The 20,752-nt window shown below is 32.6% G+C and overlaps 1 protein-coding gene across 1 annotated transcript in view; it reads right to left on the bottom strand.

Moving 5' to 3' along the window:
• Positions 1 to 789: 789 nt before the first annotated feature.
• Positions 790 to 20,752, bottom strand: part of ADAM7 (ADAM metallopeptidase domain 7) — a 94,749-nt gene continuing 74,786 nt past the window's right edge. The window contains exons 16-23 of the mRNA XM_088021425.1: positions 19,867 to 20,056; positions 10,921 to 11,001; positions 9,657 to 9,735; positions 9,029 to 9,134; positions 8,561 to 8,660; positions 3,090 to 3,155; positions 1,848 to 1,904; positions 790 to 834 (exon numbers count right to left, since the gene is read on the bottom strand). Coding sequence (XP_087877551.1) covers positions 790 to 834; positions 1,848 to 1,904; positions 3,090 to 3,155; positions 8,561 to 8,660; positions 9,029 to 9,134; positions 9,657 to 9,735; positions 10,921 to 11,001; positions 19,867 to 20,056 — 724 coding nt within the window. The remainder of the gene's footprint in view (positions 835 to 1,847; positions 1,905 to 3,089; positions 3,156 to 8,560; positions 8,661 to 9,028; positions 9,135 to 9,656; positions 9,736 to 10,920; positions 11,002 to 19,866; positions 20,057 to 20,752) is intronic.

Here is a 20,752-nt window from a genome sequence, read left to right as displayed (position 1 = left end):
TAAGTGCTCAAATCTGTGTATTATAAAGATCTCACAAGCACTTCACAGGAATTGTGAGTATTTCTTCTCTGATGGAGTTAATTTTCTGAAATTCTTATAACTCCCTGACTTCTGTCAGGTTCATAAGGAATTCTAGAAATTTAAGAGTTTAGAAATTTCCGAGTTTATAATTAGAGTCCAGGAATTTAACCAGGAGCACTTCATGTCTTCCTTTGCTGCCATGACAATTTTAAGAACTACTCTGAAGTTAAGATGACTATTCTGCCTCCTTCACTGACAGGACATAAGCCAGACAGCCATCTACCTTTTAATTATTTAGTGGAATCAGATGACTTCCTGCACTGACTTTCTTGATATTTCTGCAGGAGAGAATTTCTTTTAAACCAGAATTAGTGGTAATCATGTCAGATTCCAATTAAGGTAAGTAGTTTTATGCTCCCAAAGAAATAACCTTTTATAAGCAATGTTTTGCTTCTTAGACTTGGAGGTATAATTTAATATCCTCAAGGTTTTGAGTCTTTTTAAAGTAACTAGATTGACATTTTTTTAGGAAAACACTAGAGCAAGGAGACTATTTTTGTATTAGGTTAAAAAACATTGGAAAAACTTTAAGATTTTTTTTGTAGCATCTGTCTACACTAGAGGTTGTAAATTCTATAGGTAAATATTATAGAAAGAAGTTGTTTCTTGTTAACATTTTCTGTCTTGATAAAGAACTTTTGAAAAACTGCCAGAGGTTTGTGTAGCAAATGTCTAGGGAAGGTTGTGAAGATCTTTCTTCCAGAATTCTCAACCTAGCCTTGCACAGCCATTTTGGATATCCAATTTCAAGCTCTAAATAGAAACAGATGGTTAAAAAGAAGTTATTTTCTCTAAAGTCTATTAAGCATATTATGTTTCAGTTACCCAATTTTATCTGCTAATTACAGTAACTTTTCTGGATTCTGTTGTACTACATTTACTCACATTTTTCCAATCTCCTTAGACATGGCTAATTAAACAATCATTATAAAATGAACAAGCTATCAAAAGAAAATCATTTTGTTTTTCATTACAGGAAGTCAAAGAGTTTGCTTGCACTAAGGAGCATCTCTCTCTGCTCTTCAGTATGAGACAGGTCCATCATTATGAGTAGGAAGGACCATTAGAAATGTCCTTCCTTCCCCATCCCAACAGAGAAAGTTTTGTGGGAGGAAGAATGTTTTGTGGGAGGAAACTTCACATTAACCCAGTACATTGTAGAACTCAACAGAAATCAATGAATGGATGAATGAACTCTGAAACGTAGCCAAACAATGCTCATTTTGTCTCCCTTTGACAAAAATCACAATTTTTTGATAAATTTTCTAACATAGCCATAGCAATTCAAGAGTGAAATCATCCCTCAGATATAGTTAGTTATTGACTGGGTAAGTGAAACTTTGATGAAACCATCATGAAATAACTGTTCATGAAGAATGTACCTTCTCTTTAATTACCAGTGCTATTACGTCCTTTAGAATCCTTCATGAAAACCATAAGTGCGTATACCCTGGGCAAGAAAAGTTGTTTTCTTGACAAGAAAAGCCTTGTTTTTATTATGTCTAACATGTGTTAAGACTCTGACACTATCAAATTCTAGCTTGCTCCTGCAGTCAGGTCAGAAACTCTGGAGCTAAAACACGCACTGTTGAATTATCTGTTAGAAATGTTAGCATATAACAGAAAACAATTCCAACCATCCTATTCTTCTGATAAGTACAGAGCGTGTCCCTATGTAATCAATGAGTAGGTAAAGAACACAAAGAATGCTAACATTTGAAAAATTAAAAAGTGGGGGGGTGGTACCATCTGTCACAGGAACCTACCATTTTGGCACTTGGATCTGGATCAGCGATTCCTCTTGGATCTTTATTTGCAGGTTTCTGTAATAAATAAACTTTGTTGTGTCAGGAACTGTACCACATATCATGCATAGACAAATACACATGAAGACATACACATGCAGACCATCTCTTCTTGATCCATGAAAAATCTAAGAAAGTTTGTAAATTGCTATGGGAGAGGATGGGGGATGGTTCTGGCCAGTGAAGTCTTATCAGAAACCATTTTTCCTTGTAAACTTTGTGGTGGATCCTCCAACAGTGTATTTAGTAAGAGATTTCCAAACATTTTTCAAGCACTAGGGCTTTCATTGAGAAAACATATCTGTTGAAATCCCAGTAAAAACAATGTATAAAAATGGACTGTACTGGTTGAGTGGAGATTGGGGAGAAATGCTTATTCATCTCCACTCCAACTGTAGGGCATACTCTGAGATCCTTTTGTGTGATGGGACAATTCTTTGGAACCACAGACTGAAAGCTATCTTAATCACACCCTTTTCGCCATAAATAAAGAAAGCATAATGAGAATTGTTGATTTAAAAAAAATACATAGTTGAGAATCTTGGTGATTTCAGTGCCCAGCTCTACTATGGACCTTGAAAATACAGATGCAGAAATAGAGACTCTAAGCAGTTCAGGAGATCCTAGAGTTCCTGTAATAACTCTTTTTTTTTTTTTTTTTTGACTTAGTCTCTAAGGCATTTGCATGCTAATTTGACTAATGTGTTTCTCTTTCATTAATATTGATCAGGGAATACACCTCAGTCAGTGGAAAGCCCTCAGGCTGATAAAGCCCCATTGGAAGCCATCAGTGGGTTTTGACCCCTGAGGGTTGGGGGTAGGGTAGAGTTAGTGAGGCATTCATCTCGAAAGCACCATTTGAGGGGCACAAACAAACTCAGGAATTGTGATAAATAATGTGTTAATGCATTGTTTTAAAAAATCAAAACTAATTCCCAAGAGTTCATGATGAACACAATGTCAATATTTTACCTAAAGGTACTATCTGACTGTGCATGACCAAGCATAACTTCTCATGCTCTTCTCAAACTAATCCTAGCCCTGCTATAAATGGGACCTGTCTTATTTCTGCCTCAAATCAGAGAGCTATGTTATATTATTGGACGTATTCAAGGAACCAGCAAATGATTAAATGGCACCAAAATTATTATTGAAATGGCCACAAATTAGTACAACCAACAGAAAGGAGATAAGGGACCATACCAGTGTGATGTAGTGTGGACTTGAAAAACTGGTTGGAAGCCTCTCCAAGGACTCTGCAGTTCTTTGCTAGTGAAAAGAGATACTATTAACCTGCAATTAGTATTCAAGCAAGTATGACTATTTCCTAAGTGCACAGTATAAATTTTCTAGCTCTCTCTGGAATACAACCCAGTAATGTACAAATACTAAAACACATGGGAAAAATATTCTTCCCTAGGTTATTCTCTTATAATGAAGGAGTCTAAGAACTTATAAAACAAACTTAATTCGAGAAGAATGGGAGTTTCTTTATGAGTTATGAGGAAATTGTACAAGGCAAGTCTTTCAGCTTCCAAATCTTAATCGAATTGTCCGAATGTCTGAAATTCCATAACCAGCTACAACCTTTTTGGACCTTGAAGGTCTTTGAGGACCTCCAGAACTTACAGATATGCCTGGATGAGGTTGTCCTCTTTAAAGTATTTTCTGTTAACCCCCAGTGGACATTAATACAACTAGAAAGCATGATCCAGTGGAAACAGGACCTACCTAGGAGAGGTTCTGGGTGCCAGAGGAAAAAGATACCTAAGCATCATTAATGTAACAGGGAAAGGACATCAAAAGACCCTTCCCAAACCACAATTCTGCTGAAAACTGGCCTTTGATGGGTAACTAATGTGTCAAACAAGCATCAGCTAAATCACTGTTATTTATATGACTTTATAACAAATAATACAGAAAGCTTAAATGTGAGATTTGGTGCCACAAACTCTCCTATACAACCTGTGTTTATAACATATTATGGCACATATACCATTAATAGTGAATTTAATTTATTTATATATCTAACAAATATTTGTTAAGTTCCTCTTTTACTTTCCCTCATTTAACTAAAATTATTATTAAGGAACTTGCATTCTGGAAATGAAACAAATATGCCCCAAGGTCTCTATGTGAACCTCTGGTTGACTTCTGTGAATATTCATCATTGATCCCATACTCAGGCCACTTTTCACCGGACTCTCATTTCCAGGAGTGCAACTGTTTTTCATATTAATTCATGAAGCATGTTAATACATATTAAGTGCTAATATTTAGCAAACACTGTGATAAGTACCTTTACATAGTTTCTTATTTAAACCTCAAGGCAAATATACAAGATTGATATTCGCATCATGTTGTTCATATCAACAAATCTAAGTGTTAAGCTTAAAAATTATTGTACAATATTTTCCATCCATTCCAGTGGACAATTAAGACTTGCTTTATCATCTTGGGGTCATCAATGGCATAATAAAAAATAATAAACCATCATATAACCAGAGAAAGATTAACCATCCTTAAATACTCGAGTGAAGTTCAGTAAAAGCATATATGTATTTCTGGGGGTCGAGTGGGAGCATGTTCTGCAATATTGTGAAGTAAGAAACACAGGGCTTATGTGACACGTAGAGTTGGAGCAAAGCATTCAAAACCTTTGGAGCTGTGTTACCAGGCCACCACTAACCAAAAAAAAATCCTAACTTAAAAATACTAACATTATCATATTTTCATTTGCATTTGCATCTAATAATGGTCAGCTAATACTTAGCCTCTGAATTTAAGGCTTATATTCCCTCCTTCAAGACAGTCCTATTGGGTAATTTCATCAGTATTGTCTTATCAATTATGCTTTCTTCAATGGTTAATTTTTTTTAAGGGAATGACTTTGTACCTTCTTAATTTGGACACTTACAGTTTTTTTCAATGAGCTGAATGCACTAGAAATCATAGCTGTTGTTAAAGGTAGTAAACAAGCCACTAATTGTACGGACTTCTGCAAGATTATTGGTTTTTCTCTTAGGTCTTCATATATTGCTAAAGCTGTGATTTCAATCAACTTTTCCTTTAGTGTAAAATATACACAAAGAAATGCACAAGTACAAGTGTAGAGGATGGATTTTCACAACGAAAGTTGCTCAAAGTTGCCCAGAATCAAAAAATAAAACTTTATCTCCTTCTTGGAAGATTCTCTCTTCCCCTGCGGTAATCACTACCCTGTCTTCTAATACCATAGATTAGCTTTGCCAGTTCTTGAACTTGATAAAAATTGAGTCATACAGTGTGTTTTTGGATTTGACATCTTAACAGTGTGTTTGTGAGATTTATTCATGTGGTAGATATCAGTAGTTCATTTATCACACTTTCTCTGTAATGTTCCATTGTATGAGTATATAGGATTTTGTTCATTTTGTATATAGACATTTTTATTGTTTTCACTTTTTGCAAATAATGCTACTGCAACATAATTCTAAATGTTTTCCCATATACATGTATGGATTTCTGTTGGGTGTATTCATATGACAGGAACTGCTGTGTCATAGGGTATATGTACAATCAGTTTTAATAGTACCAGTTTCCCCCATAGTTGTACTGTTTAAACTCTTAATTGTGTATGAGAGTTTTCATTGTCCATATCCCCACTAGTAATTGGTATTGTTGTCCTTTATTTTTAATCATTTCACAGGAAAATATAATACAGATAAAACACACACACAAAACAGGTTCATGGCTTAATGAACTATTTAAGGTAAATATCCTTGAAATCACTGCCTTGGTTAAGAAATAAAAATTTGCCATTTCAAGTTTCCTATCACTATTGCCATCCCTCAAATTAGCCACATTCCTTACTTAAAATAATGAACTCACTCTTGCATGTCATTGTATGTTTACCCCCCAAATATTTACCTCTCAACACTATAATTTAGTTTGTACATTTTTTTAATTTAAATTTTTACTAGGAAAAAATACATATATTTCTGTGTATATTGCAGTTGGAGTTAATTTTGTTATTGGTTTGAGGAATGGATCATGGTTAGTCTTTGTACATATGGATATCCAGTTGTTCCATCACCATTTGTGAAAAGACTGTTCTTTCTCCACTGAATTGCCTTTGCACCTTTGTAAGGAATCAATTAGCAAATCAACTGGCAATCAATCAATATATTAATATACATGTGAATCTATATACTCCTTTTTATTTAGGTCTTTTAAAATTTTTCTCAGCAGCATATTGCCATTTTCCATATATAGTTCTGGTTCATATTTTGTCAGAAGTATCCTTAAATATTTCACATTTTTGGTGCTATTTCAAATTTTATTTTTGATTTTATTTCCACATTATTTGTTACTAGTATATGGAAATATAATTAATTTTCATTTATTGTTCTTATAGCCTTGTTAAATTTATTTATTTGTTTTACAAAAACTCTTGCCAATCCTTTGATTAGTATTGTTTTGAATTTACAGATGCATTTGCAGAGAACTGACCCAACAGTGTATTTCCTCCATTTATTTTGGTCTTTTAAAATTTTTCTCATCAATATTTTATAGTTTTCTATCTACATATTTTGTCAGCTTTATCTCTAGGTATTTCATATTTTTGATGCTGCTGTAAATGTTATTTTGTGGTTTCATTTGTTTTTTGGATTGCTCATTGTTTATATATGGAAACACAATAAGTTTTTGCATATGAATTTGTATCCTAAAATCTTACGAAATTCACTTTTATTTACTATAGGATTTTTGATAGATGATTGTGTCTTCAGCAAATCAAAACAGTTTACTTTTTTCTTTCTATTTTTTTTTCCTTATTGTATGGCTATAATCTCATGTAAAATGGTTAATTGAAGTGGTGGCAGTGGACATCATTGCTTTGTTCCTGATATTTAGGAAAAGTATTCAGTTTTTTAACCACAAATATGATATTAGCTCTAGGTTTCTTGGTAGATACTTTCATCAGGTTCAGAAAGTTTCCTTATGTTCCTAGTTTACTGAGTTTTATCAGGAATATATATTAGATATTTTTTCAAATACTTTTCCTGCATCTGTTGAGATGATCATATGATTTTACTTTTGGTAAAATAATACAGTGGATTAGCTTGATTGAGTCCTTAATGTTAACTTTACGTTACCTTCCTAGGATAAACCTCATCTGGTCACAATGCATTATCCGTTTTATGCATTGTGAAATTCAATTAGCTAAAATTTAATATTTATACACATATTTATTAGAAGTATTGGCAAATAGTTTTCTTTGTTGTAATGTTTTTCTCTAGGTGTATAACTGAAAAATACTTTCCTTATAAAAGCAGTTGGGAAATGTTGATTCTCTCCCATTTTTTGGAAAAGTTTATGTAGAATTGGTATTATTTCATCATTATATGTTTGATAGAATTCACCATTTTTTTTGTGGAAAGGTTTTTACTACAAATTTAGTTTTCTCTGTTACATACAGAGCTATTCAGTTTATCTATTTTTTCATGAAAAAGCTTTGATGATTTGCAACTTTCAAAAAGTTCACTAATTACACTGTCAAATATATTAAAATTGTAATTTTCCAAATTAATCTCCATATTCAAAATATTGTCAATTTGATAAGGGTATACTCTCCTGTAATGTCACCTTTATGATTCCTGATAGTCATGCTGACTCTTTTATGTTTTTCTGCTCAGTCTGAATGGAAATTTGTAAGATTTATTAATTTCTAGAGAACAATTTTGCTTTCATTTTTTTTCTTACGTGATTTTTGTTTTGTTTTGATTTCAATTTCATTGGTGCCCAGTACTTATTATTTTCCTGTCCTCTACTTGCATGGAGCTTTATTTGCTTTTCTTTTTCTTTTTTTTTAAATTTTTTGGTTTCTTAAAAATAAAAGCTGATATCATCAATCTGATACCTTTCTTCTTTTCTAACATAAGACTTTAGTGCTATAAACTTTCCTTTAATTATTGATTTCATTACTTCCCACAAATTTTGGTATGTTTTGTTTCATTTTCCTTTAGTTTATTTTCTATTCTCCCTTTTGAGTTTTTATTTGACCCAAGTGTTTTTTAGAATTTGTTATCTAATTTTCAATTGGGGATTTTCCCAATATTTTTCTGTTACTGATTTTTAATAAAATTTTATTTTGAGAACATATTTTGTATAACTACAATTTTTTTAATTGTGTTAAGACTTGTTTTCTGTCCCAGGGTGCCTGGGTTGCTCAGTCAGTCAAGCATCTGCCTTCAGCTCAGGTCATGATCTCAGTGTCCTGGGATTGAGTCCCCGTGTTGGGCTCCCTGCTCAGCGGGGAGTCTGCTCCTCCCTCTCCTTCTGCCCCTCCTCCCTGCTGGTCATGCTCTCTCTCAAATAAATAAATAAATTCTTTTAAAAAAGACTTGTTTTATGTCCCAAAATATAGTTTATGTTTGTAAATTTTTCCAATAGTGCACAAATCAATATTTTATTTAACTAATATATGCTGCTCTAAAATAGAGTCTTGGTTTGCTTGTGTCCTGCCATCTTTTCCTTGCCCACAGGTAGATTGAAGCCTTCATTGGTGTGGAATTATGTTAAACTGTTCTTTTGCTTCTCCCATGTCACTTAGATTAGGCCTAGTTCCACTTCAAAAACATGTGCAACTTCTTTTTAAATCAATTAATTAACTATTGCAAATGGCATTTTCTTACATGGAGGGGATGAATATCAGGTAAAATTGGCTCAGTTCTTGCCTGCCGCTCATCACCAAAGTATCCTTTATTCTCCACTCCCAGCGTATCTCTAGGTGGGCTGTCAAGAAGGAAATTGAATATTGACATAAGCAATTAGATAACTCTGTGGTTAATATTTAATCATCTAGGAGATTTCTAAAAGATTGATACTCAAGTTACACCCTGTAACAATTAAATCTGAGGTAGGAACTAAAATTAGCATTCTTTTAAAAAAATCCCTATGATTCCAGTGTGTAAAGAAGTTTGGGAACCACTGGGATAAGCATTTGGAGAAGAGAACATAAATATGTAAAAGCTCGATTTACAGTTACTCTTACTTTGTCCTCAGTAAGGGGTTATACTTCTCCCCCAAGGAGTATCATCAGTGGTGATAAAGCTTATATATTCTCAGTAATGGTCCCATTTCAACACATAGAAAATACATACCTCTGAATTTGCTTCAACTTAATACATTTCTGGTAATGAATTAATAATACGACTACCCCAACACCAATAATAACCAGGACAAGCACAACAACCAGGATGGATATATCTGCAACATTAAAAAACATAAGCTTTAGCCAGGACATCAATTTTAGGACAGTGGCATATTAACTGAGCTGTTGCAATCCAGCTTTTCCCTTCCTTAAAGGATTTTAATTCCCCCTTCCTCCAATTTTTTAAAAAAATATAAAGTAAAAGACCAAGACATTAGAGAAATTATCATCCATATTAGCCATTGACAATCCACCCAAGACTCCATTATGTTTAAAAACCACAATCAGCAGGAAATGTTTTGACTGTCAGTTATTAACTGACTATAGAAAAGGCCTTGTTGTGTTATGGGTTCTTAGAAGATCTAATCCAAATTTAACTAGAAGAAGATATATTGATTCTAAAAGACAATTGTTGTAAATTCAAATTTGGGTATTTTAATATGCGAAATAATTAAAATACCATGCAAATCAACACAGAAACACAACATATACAAATTAGGTTTCAAAAATAAGGCAAAAAGCTTTCTCATTGTCTAGGCTTTGGATATATGCAAGATATTATAGTCTAGGATGCTCACTGGTAACATTGAAGTTTTCTCCCCAGTCCACATGTTCCTGTTCTTCCTCACACTGGCACTCAAGTTCATGGCCATCCACCTGGAAGAGCAATCAGTCATATAATTTTATCAGATTATGTGTGTGTTTTACACCTCACTTTGCTTAGTTCTACATCACACACACAGACACGCACACACACACACACACACATACTTCTACTGATTAAACTGTGTATCAGAATCAACCTTTGAAAAAAAAAGCAAACAAAATTACAAGCAACCACTTCTGAAGATGGCCTTTGGACAAGAGAATGAGCCTAACAAATTCAAAACCAGATAAACAAGATGGCTTGACTTATCTTTCTAGATGGCATCAATCTTATTAAAGGAATAGCCCTCTGCTAGAGTTAGACATATCATAGCCAGATCTAGCTAGGCTTAGTAGTAATGAAATGATATTAACATGAGAAAAAGTGGTGGCACCATGTTTAGTTCATCAAAGAGCGTTGTGTCATGATTAAGAATATGCATTCTTTCTGTACTTAAATCTCAGCTTTTCCTTTTACATAACATTATGTGATTTATTCTCCATCTATAAAAGTGGGTATAGGAGTAGTACCCACCTTTTAAGGCTGTTGTGAAGCTTGTAAAATTTAATATATATGTAAGGTACTTGAAAGAGTACCTGATACATATAAAACTATCTATATGTTACTGATTAACTGGGTTAAGGAGAGATGTTATCCACAAAGGCAAACTACTAGGTACTGCTAGTATTTGGATATATATTATATTATATCTTATATTATATACTTAGATATATTTTATATAGATATTTAGATATATATAGATACATATATACACACAAAAATTATAAATATGTGTATTTATAAGTTTTTGTTGATTTGTCAAAAGCTTTAGGTTAATGTTGACATTGGTATAATTAAACTATAAGTGACATTATGATAGATCCAACTTTAAACATCAGGCTTAAACTTCATATGTGCATAAATTACTGGGTTTCTAGATTATCAGTCCAATGATAAAATATACACTTGCAATACTGAAAATATCTATGTGTAATACTGGTTTGGATCTTTAGATCAATTTTATGGATGATACATGAAAAAATGGATCCCAAATGTATATTTGATTTAAAAATCACCACACACACAGACACACACACACACACACACACACACACACACACATCACACTCAGGAATGAAGTCCTATGTAAATAAATGACTGGCAAAACATTAATTTAAAAAGGAGTCAAATCTTACAGCATTTTCATTGCATTGAGAAGAGCAATTGGTTGAATTGTAGAACTTTTCAAGTTTCACACATTCACCATTGCTGCACACCTGGAAATGAAGTTACCCATATGAATTAATAACTTGCTTTTAGAATTTACATGATTTTTTCTACTGTAAAAAAACACATGTAGAATCTTCTGTAGAAGAAGAAATCCTCCATAAATGTTTGAGAGATATCTGCAATGAATATAGGGTACATTCAAATATTGTTTTATATAAACCCATTATTAAAATGTCTATATCTTTACTAATTTTTCAAATGTTAATTTATCAAAGATTCTGTAATCATAGGTACAATTTCTTTTATTATTTCTATCAAGTTTTATTTTGATTTGATAAGGATCTATGCTTGCTACATCACAGTTGCCGATTAGGCATTTTGTTATTGTCAATATCAATTAATCTTATTTATGCTTATTAGCTTTCTTTTAAATTTTGTTTGTTATTTTTTGTACATTTTATAACCAAATTCTTGTATTTGTTGCTTATAATTATTACGTGGCTTATCTTCACCCATTTATTTAATTTTTACCTGTTATTTTTATTTTTATCCATTTCTTTTAAAAAGCATATACAAAGAAATGCTTTTCCAACTCTATAGAGGTATAATAGACAAATAAAAATTGTGTATATTTAAAGTACATATCATGATGACTAGTATACTTATACATTGTGAAATGATTACCACAAACAACCTAATGAACACATCCATCACCTTAGTTACTTTTTTTGTACTGGGAACACTTAAAATACAGTATTAACTCTAGCCACCAAGATCTACATTAGACCTTCAGAATTTACTCATGACATAAAGTTTGTACTTTTTCACCAACATCTCCCCGTTTCCCCCACCTGGCAACCATCATTCTACTCTCTGCTTTTTTTTAGCCTCCACATATAAGTGAGATCATACAATATTTGTCTTTTTGTGACTGGTTTATTTTGCTTAGTATACATGAAATGTCCTTCAAGTTCATCCACATTGTTGTAACTGACAGAATTTCCTTCTTTTTTTAAAAGCTAAATAATATTCCATTATATATATTCTGTTATTATATATTATATATTGTTGTGATATTTTATATATATATATATATTACATTTTCATTATCTATTTACCTGTCAAAGGACATTTAGATTGTTTCCATATCTTGGCTATTGTAAATAATGGTGCAATGAACATGGGAGTGCAGATAACTCTTCAAGATCCCGATTTCAACTTTTTTAGATTATGTGCCCAAAAGTGAGATTCCAGGATCATAGGGAGTTCTATCTTTAATTTTTTGAGGAACCACCATACTGTTTCTATAATGGCTATACCAATTTACATTCCCACCAACAGTGCACGAGGGTACCTTTTTTTCCACATCCTCACCAACAGTTTTTATTTGTTGTCTTTTTGATAATAACCATCCTAACAGGTGTGGGGTGATATCTCATAGCGGCTTTGATTTGCATTCCCTTGAATATTAATGATGTTGAACTCCTTTTCATTTGCTTGTTGGTCATTCGTATATCTTCTTTGGGAAAAAATAACCATTCAGGTCCTTAGCTCATTTTTTTTAATTGGACTATTTTTGTTTTTGTTTTTTTGCTATTGGTTGCATGAGTTACTTATTATTTTTATCTATTAACCCTTTATCAGATATGTGGCTTGCAAATATTTTTTCCCATTCCATTGATTACTTTTTCATTTTCTTGATTGTGGCCTTTGCTGAAGAAATCTTTTACTTTGATATAGTCTCACTTATTTATTTTTACGTTTTTGCCTGTGCTTTTGTTGTCACATACAAAAACATCCAGTTCTGGGCTTTTCTTTGTTGGGAGATTATTAATTATTGTTTTGATCTCCTATTTGTTCAGATGTTCTATTTCTTCATCATTTAGTCTTGGTACATTATATATTTCTCAGAATTTATCCATTTCTTTTAAATATTCAACTTGTATAATTATTCATAGTATTCTCTTATGATCCTTTGTATTTCTGTGATATCAGTTGTAATGTCTCCTTTATCATTTATAATCTCATTATTTGAATCCTCTCCCTTTGTTCTTGGTCAGTCTACTTAAAGGTTTGTCAATTCTCTTTACCTTCTAAAAACCAAAACAAGTTTTTAATCTCTTCTATTGTCTTTCTTGTTTCACTTATTTCTGCTTTAAAAAATCTTTGTTATTTCCTTACTTCTGCTAACTTTGGACTTAGTTTTTTTCTTCTTTTTCTAGTTCCTTGAAGTATAACATTAGGTTGCTTATTTGAAATTTTTCTTTTTTCTTAAGATAGGCTTTATCGCTATATACTTCCCTCTTTGAACTGGTTTTGCTGCATTTCATAAGTTTGCTATGTTGTGTTTCCATTTTCCTTTGTATCAGGTATCTTTTGGCTGCCCTTTTAATTTCTTCTTTACTCATTTTTTTTCAGGAGTGTATTGTTCAATTTCCAAATATTTGTGAATTTTCCAAATTTTCTCCTGTTATTGAGTTCTAGTTTCCTATTATGGTCAGAAAAGATATTTGATATTATTTCAGTCTTCTTAAATGTGTTGAGACTTGTTTTGTAGCCCAGCATATGATCTATCTCAGAGAATATTCCAAGTTTACTTGAGAAAAGTGTGTATTCTCTGGCTGCTGGATGGAATATTCTGTATATATCTGTTAGGTCCATTTGGTCTATAGAGTTATTCAAGCCTATTGTATTCTTTTTGATTTCCTGTGTAAATAACTTATCCATTGTTGAAAGTGGGGTATTAAAGTACCATACTATTATTGTATTTCTCCTTTCTGTTTAGTGTATATTTGCTTTATATCTTTAGGTCCTCCAATGTTCGGTGCATATTATGCATACTTAAAACTGTTACATCCTCTTGATGAATTGACCCCATTATCATCACATAGTGATCATCTTTGTTTCTTGTGACAGATTATGATTGAAAATGTATTTTGTCTGATATAAATATGGCCACACTATTCTCTTTTTGTTGCCTTTTGCATGTAATATTTTTTCATCCTTTCACTTTAAGCCTATGTCCTTAAACATCACATGAGTGTTTTGTAGGTCATATATTGTTGGATCCTGGTTGTTGTTTTTTAACCCAACAATCTGTGTCTTTTGGAGAGATAAATCTAGACTTAATGTAATTATTGATAGTGAAGAACTTACTATTTTCATTGTTAATTGTTTTCTGACTGTTTTATAGCTTCTTTGTTCCTTCCTTTCTCTTCTCCTGTCTTCCTTTGTGCTTTGTTGATTTTTTGCAGTGATATGCTTTGATGTTTTTTCTCTTTATCTTTTGCGTATCTACTAGCGTTTTTTTTTTTAATCATTGTGGTTACTATACTTTTACTTCCCCTCCTTCCATATTTCATGCTGTTAATATCACACTTTACATCTCTTTATATTGTGTACCCAGTATCAAATTATTGTAGCTATAGTTATTTTTAATATTCTTGTCTTTTAACTTTTATGTTAGAGTTAAAATACACTTATAGACTACCTTCACAGTATTAAAAACATTCTGAATTTGACTGTATATTTACCTTTACCAATGAAAATTATACTACAAATGTTTTCATGTTGTTACTTAGCATCCTCTGTTTCAACTTGAAGAGTTCCGTTTAACACTACTTGTAAGGCAGGTCTAGTGGTGTTGCACTCCTTCAGTTTTTGCTTGAGAATGGCTTTAATTCTTTTTCATTTCTGAAGCATAGCTTTGCTGGATACAGCACTATGGGTTGGCAGAGGTTTTCTTTGTTTTGTTTTTTGTTTATTTATTTTGTTTTTTGTTTTATTTTGTTTTGTTTAGTACTTTGGATATATCATCCTACTCTCTCTTGGCCTGTGAGACTTCTGCTGAGAAATTTATTGATAGTTTTATGGTCATTCCCTTTTATATGATGAGTTACTTTTCTCTTGTTTTCAAAATTCTCTTTCTGTCTTTGACTTTTGACAATTTGGTTATAATGTATCTCTGGATAATCTTTGGATTGGTCTCACTTGGAGTTTTTTGAACTTTCAGAATCTGAATGTTGATATCCTTCCAAATATTTGGCAAATTTTCAGCCATTATTTTAAAAAATAATCTTTATTCCCCTTTCTCTCTTTCTCTTTCTTCTTCTGGGACTCACATAATGCATATATTCATTTTTTGTCATTGGTGTCATATAGGTTCCATATGCTTTCTTCACTAGTTTTTATTCTTTTTTCTTTTGTTCCTCCAACTTTCTAATTTCAAATGACTTATCTTCAAGTTTGCTGACTTTTTTTCTTTTGAATGATCCAGTCTGCTGTTGAAGTTTTCCATTGACTTTTTCATTTCTATAATGTACTTTTCAGCTCCAGAATTTTTGTTTGGTTCTTTTTTTATGGTTTCTATTTCTTTGTTAAACTTATGTTGTTCATGCATTGCTTTCCTGATTTCATTTAGTCATCTATCTGTGGTCCCTTGCATCCTTTTGAGCTTCTTTAAAATGATTACTTTAAATTCTTTGTCAAGCAAATCTTAGATATCCATTTCTTCAGGATCAGTTGCTAGAGCTTTATGAGTTTTCTTCAGATGGTATTATGTTTGCCTGAATCTTTGTGATTCATGTACTGTTGCATTGGTGTCTGTGCATTTCAAGGAGCAGACATATTTTCCAGGTTTTACAGATTGGTTTTGTCAGGTAAAAACCTCTTGTTGGATCCCTGGGCTGATGGGATTGCTTCCGGGATTGCAGTTGAGTGAGACTAGAGCCAGGTTATGTGGCTGCCATCTGGTCTGTAGTAAGATTTGCAGTTTACTGCTCTGTGACTAAGGGCTTGGGTAGATGTGGATTCTGCATAGTATCTGGGTGGACAGGAGTGCCTCTGTGACCTTGATCAAGTGGACTGGCAATGTGACAAGGGTCTACCACAGCACCTGAGTCAGATGGCTGGCCTTCTTCTAGGTGCATGGGTGGTTGTATCTCTTATTGGATTCTTGGCTTCTGTTGGGTCATTGAGCAAGGTGCCTCTGGGTGCATGGACCAGGCATGTTTCCCGGAAATCCTGTGGGCAGGAGGATAGTCTAGAACTTCACTTGGGATAGGAAGGAATGGAATGAATTTACAGGGCCATTTCAGGATCTGTGGTTGGACCAAGATCTGCAGGTCTGCCTCCAGGGGTATGGATGGATGTGTCTTCCAAGAGTGCCTAGGCCGATGTTGTTGGTGGTGGTACCAAAGCCAAATGAGGCTGTAGTCAAGCAGCAGGAGATATGGGTATTTATGGATCTGTATCCAGGACTATGGTCAATAAGCCTGTCACCTAGGCATGGGTCTGTTCTCAAAATGGACCTCTGGTCTTGGATTCCATCATGGTTTTGCAAGATCCTACCTGGATTTCAAAGTTCCTACAAAGGTACTTTTTCCATGACTGGCTGCCAAATTATTGTTGCTGTGGGGAGATATTACTGGGACACTTCCTATTCCACCATCTTGCTGATGCAATTCCCTGAAAATTCTTTCTGGCCACCAATTCAAAAATTACTTTAACGTTTTAGATAGGGAAATTTTAATCCATTTATATTTATTGTGATAAGTGATATGCTTAATTTTACTACTTTCATCTTATTATATGATTTTAAATGTTAGACATTTTAGCTTATCTTTTTATCTTTATTACTTTTTTCTGCAATTATTTAAAAGCTATGTTTTGTTTTCTAAACATGGATTCAGTTTACATTAATATATTTAAATATAAATCATTTTATCGTTTTCAAAACTAAATAAGCATTAACTCTTCCTTACATAAGATAAGACATTTGTCACACTTTTTATTCTTTTTTCTTCTTCTTAATTCATGTATTTGAGAAAATTGAAATTTGTAAAGATTGTTATTATTCACTATTCAATATATTTTTTAAGCTCTTAAACACATGAATAATAAATAACTAGAATTTACTCAAAATTAGTATAGATTTTCTTGCTTGCAACTCTTTCCTTAATGTTCTTTCTTCTCATTTAACTTTTTAGTTTAATTCATTTCCCAGTTGGCTAGAGTACTTCCTTGACTATTTTTCTTTTCAGAAAAAAATGCTGTCTAATTTACCATAGTTTTTTTCATCATAATGTGAGGATGTCCTTCTATTGCTTTACTATCTGAATAATAATTTGGCTGTATGTATGGTTTTAGGGTCCTAATACTTCCATTCTCCAAAGCTCCATAGATTTTGTTGCATTATTTTCTGGCATTTCTTTTTGAAGATAAATATAATGATAACCTGATAGTTTTTTTTTGTTGTTGTTGAAAAATGATACTTGCCTTCTTTTGTGCTTATAGAACATTTTCTTTATTGTTGACTTCATGCTGTGAAGGTTAGTCTAAATGCTCACTTCTTCCTATGAATTTTTCCTGGTACTAAATGAGTTTTTATTTTATACATTCTTCAGCTCAGGGACATTTTTTTATTATTATATCTTTAATTACACTTTTACCTATATTATGGTCTCTTTATCTAGGATTCCTATTAAAACTATATCAGGTTTCTTAGAACTATTTTTCCTGTTTTTATTCATTTTCTTCTTTAGAGTTCCTTTATCTCATTCTTGAGTGTTAAGAGGTTTAGTTTCTAATGTACTATTTTTTGTGGCTTACTACATTTCATGGTTTACTGCTCAAATTACATATAAATCAGTAATTATGATTTATTTTGTAATTTGAAAGCAGTGCTTGTTGTTTTCAAATAATACCATTTTTATAGATTTAATATTCCTTTAAATCTGATTAAAATATAAATTTAACTTTATTTCTAAAGGATTTCTCTCTTTTTTAATGTGTATCTGTTTCATAGGGGACTAACATCTGTGAGTCCTCAGATTAATCTCCATTGTTCACACTGTTGAATTCTTTTGTCTGCTGCTATTTGTCTTCTTTGCTTATCCTTATAGAATGGATTTTCATATATACATGATCAAATAAACACTGGAAAATGCTGCTAAAGCCCATGTAAATCTCTTTTCGCATACTTCAGGCTCAACTAAAGGAAACATTGAAATGTTTCTTATTTTGGTTTTGCCATTTTTATATGTTTAATAAAGAGAAAACTACAGAGACAGGTTTGCAGCAATTCTTTTGTGCCAGAGAAGACTAATTAGTATTATTCTTTCCTTCCCCTCTCTCCTCTACTCTTCTTCCTTTCCACTCTATTATCCTTCCCTTTTCATCTATTCTCACTGTTTTCCTTTTGTTTTATTTTTCTTATCTATATTACTAAGGAAAAAGGCATCCAAGGGCAATGGGATATGTTTGCCCTCATTTTCTATGCCAAATCAAATTTTACCCAGAAAGAAAAACTATTATGAGAAACTAGAATGTTTTTACTCATTTTAATTTAATCATATCTAAAAATAGTCTCTCAATGTAAAATGAGATGAAAAGCCTATAACTAGTATCTTTGTGATACGTCTATAAACTGGCATTTGTTATTCATGAATTCCCTCATTATGAATTGACCCAATAACTGGCACCATTGTGATTGGTATACTTCTATATTAAGACTTCTCTTGAAAAAATAGGCACTTTATGTGGTGGCATATGGTCAAACATGCTTATAAGATCAAGATTCAGTAACAACTGCTTCCCTATAAATTCCTTTGGTCAATCACTGCCACTCATTATGGGGTTCTATGAAGGGTAAGTCATACTTCTGCTTAGTATTCCTGGATGATTTTTCTTACCTGGAGTGAATAGAAAATTGTTTGGTGTTTTCTTTAGTCTGATACCACATACACACTATCATTGAAAGTACTTGAACTTTCTAATATGTGATTGATACACATACTTAAAATTTCACAAATGTAGATTCTTCATCATTTTGATATTCAGTTTTTTTAATGGGAAACTAATAGTTAAGTATAGAGATCTGAAATATAAGTCTCCATTAAATTATTAAATTCTAATTCCCTTTTTTACATTCTGAATTTTGTTTTTCAATTCATTTCTCTATCACATTATATGAATGAAACTGTAATGTTTGTGGGTGGTGGTATGAGAGGAGAGGACATATATCACAGACAGAAACTATATTATTTCAAAATAACTGATTTTTAAAAAGTATTATGTTTTCCATATATTCTTGTGTTTATAAACCTTGATGAGTTGGCTGTTTTTTTTAGTACACATTCTAAAGTTTTCATCCTGGAATGATAAACCTCTTCTGATCTGGCCTTATTCTAGCTGCTCAACTTCATTTTCTGACATTTTACCCAAAGCTCCAGTCACACTGAAATTGTCAGTTACCTGACTGTGCCATTCATTTTATACCTTTGCGTATGACGTAGGTATTTCTTTTTAAAAAGTCTTTTCTCATTTTGTCTGAATTGAAAAATGTTCATCATGTCAAAGCTGAAATGTCACTCATTTAATGGCATCATAATATGCCATTCATGTTCTCCAAGTGAAGGCAATCACTTCTTCCTTTGGACTCAAATGTTCATTAATTACACCACTATGAAAGCACTTGTGTTAGATTGTAATACATATAATTTAATTTATGAAATTCTCATGTACACTCATATTTTCATCATTTGTGTCCAGTATGGCTACTGGCACCAGAGTATGTGCCCAATAAATATGGCTGAATGAATAAAATAATTGAAGAAAATATGGCTACTTCATAGTCAAATTAATTTAAAAAATTATGTCTACAATTTCACTAGCTGTCTACTGTAAGATACTAATTAAGCACACTTATCACATTCACATATCATTTTGTATAACAGAGATTAGGCAAAATGAATATTTATTACAGTGTTATTATCACTTTGCTCAATTAAAAAAAAGTTGCCCATTTGTTTCTGCTTTCCCATATATATGCCCTCAGGAACCAATTATAGAAAATAATGTTTTGAAGTGGCTGAACCAAGAAGTTTTAATAAAACAAAGGGCTTTCATCTTACCATTCCATCTCCACATTTTGTTCCAGGAGCAACCAGGCCCAAATCTTTAGACTTGTGGTATAAAATAAAAGTTTTGCACTCATTGGTGATATTCTGCTTTGAAATCTTCTTAAGGTGATTAATCTTTTCTTTTCCAGGAAGAGATGAATGCTGCCCTCTGCTGCAGTGTATCTTTCCGCATTTGACATCTCTGAAGGAAAGGGAGAATATTTTCAGACTTGTGACCAGGAAATAGAAATTTATAGAGATGAGGCTGGCATTGAAGTGGTCTGGCCACTTTTCTCTAGACCCAGGCTTATCAATGGGCTGTAGAAGCACCAAGAGAGGCAGGGTGAAAGGTTAGACAAAGTCCTGATGCTGGGAACTGTGATGAGTAGGTGAAGATGTAAAATGATTGTATTTCTTTATAGTTCTGTGATTCTCACAAATCAGTATTAGCTCAAGTTTACAGAAGGGTATTTCCTATTAGTAATTTGAGTTAGTCTAACTTTCATCAAGATGTGAAGATTTCTTTCTTGCACAGAGCACATCAGTTAATTCTCACAACAAACCTGTGAGTTTGATATTATTATAATACCCATTTTACAGACTAGGCAACAACTGGAAGTAAGAGGAAGTTAAGTGACTGCCCAGTTTCACCTAGAATAGGTGAAACCTTTGACCAAAGGTTTCTGTTGTTGTTTTCAGTCCAAATCCTGTTTTGTGGCACAGAAAAAAAAAAAAAGCCTTTCTGAGTATAACAAATCTGGAAGAATGACACAGCTAATACTTTTTAAAATCAGATCTAACTTCCACTTCTCCCCTTCCTTCCAATTTGAAGTTCTACTCTTCTTTTCTTGTTATGGCTTCACTTGTTTCCCTCTCTTGGCTTCTTTTCCCCTTTTCC

The sequence above is a fragment of the Eumetopias jubatus genome, unplaced genomic scaffold (genome assembly GCF_037043125.1).
Source record: "Eumetopias jubatus isolate StellerSeaLion01/CBP00866 unplaced genomic scaffold, mEumJub1_p1.0 scaffold_2, whole genome shotgun sequence".
In the NCBI taxonomy this organism is placed as follows: Eukaryota; Metazoa; Chordata; class Mammalia; order Carnivora; family Otariidae; genus Eumetopias; species Eumetopias jubatus.
The sequence above is the reverse complement of the archived record's forward strand: the minus strand, read 5'-3'. Positions and strand labels throughout refer to the sequence as shown.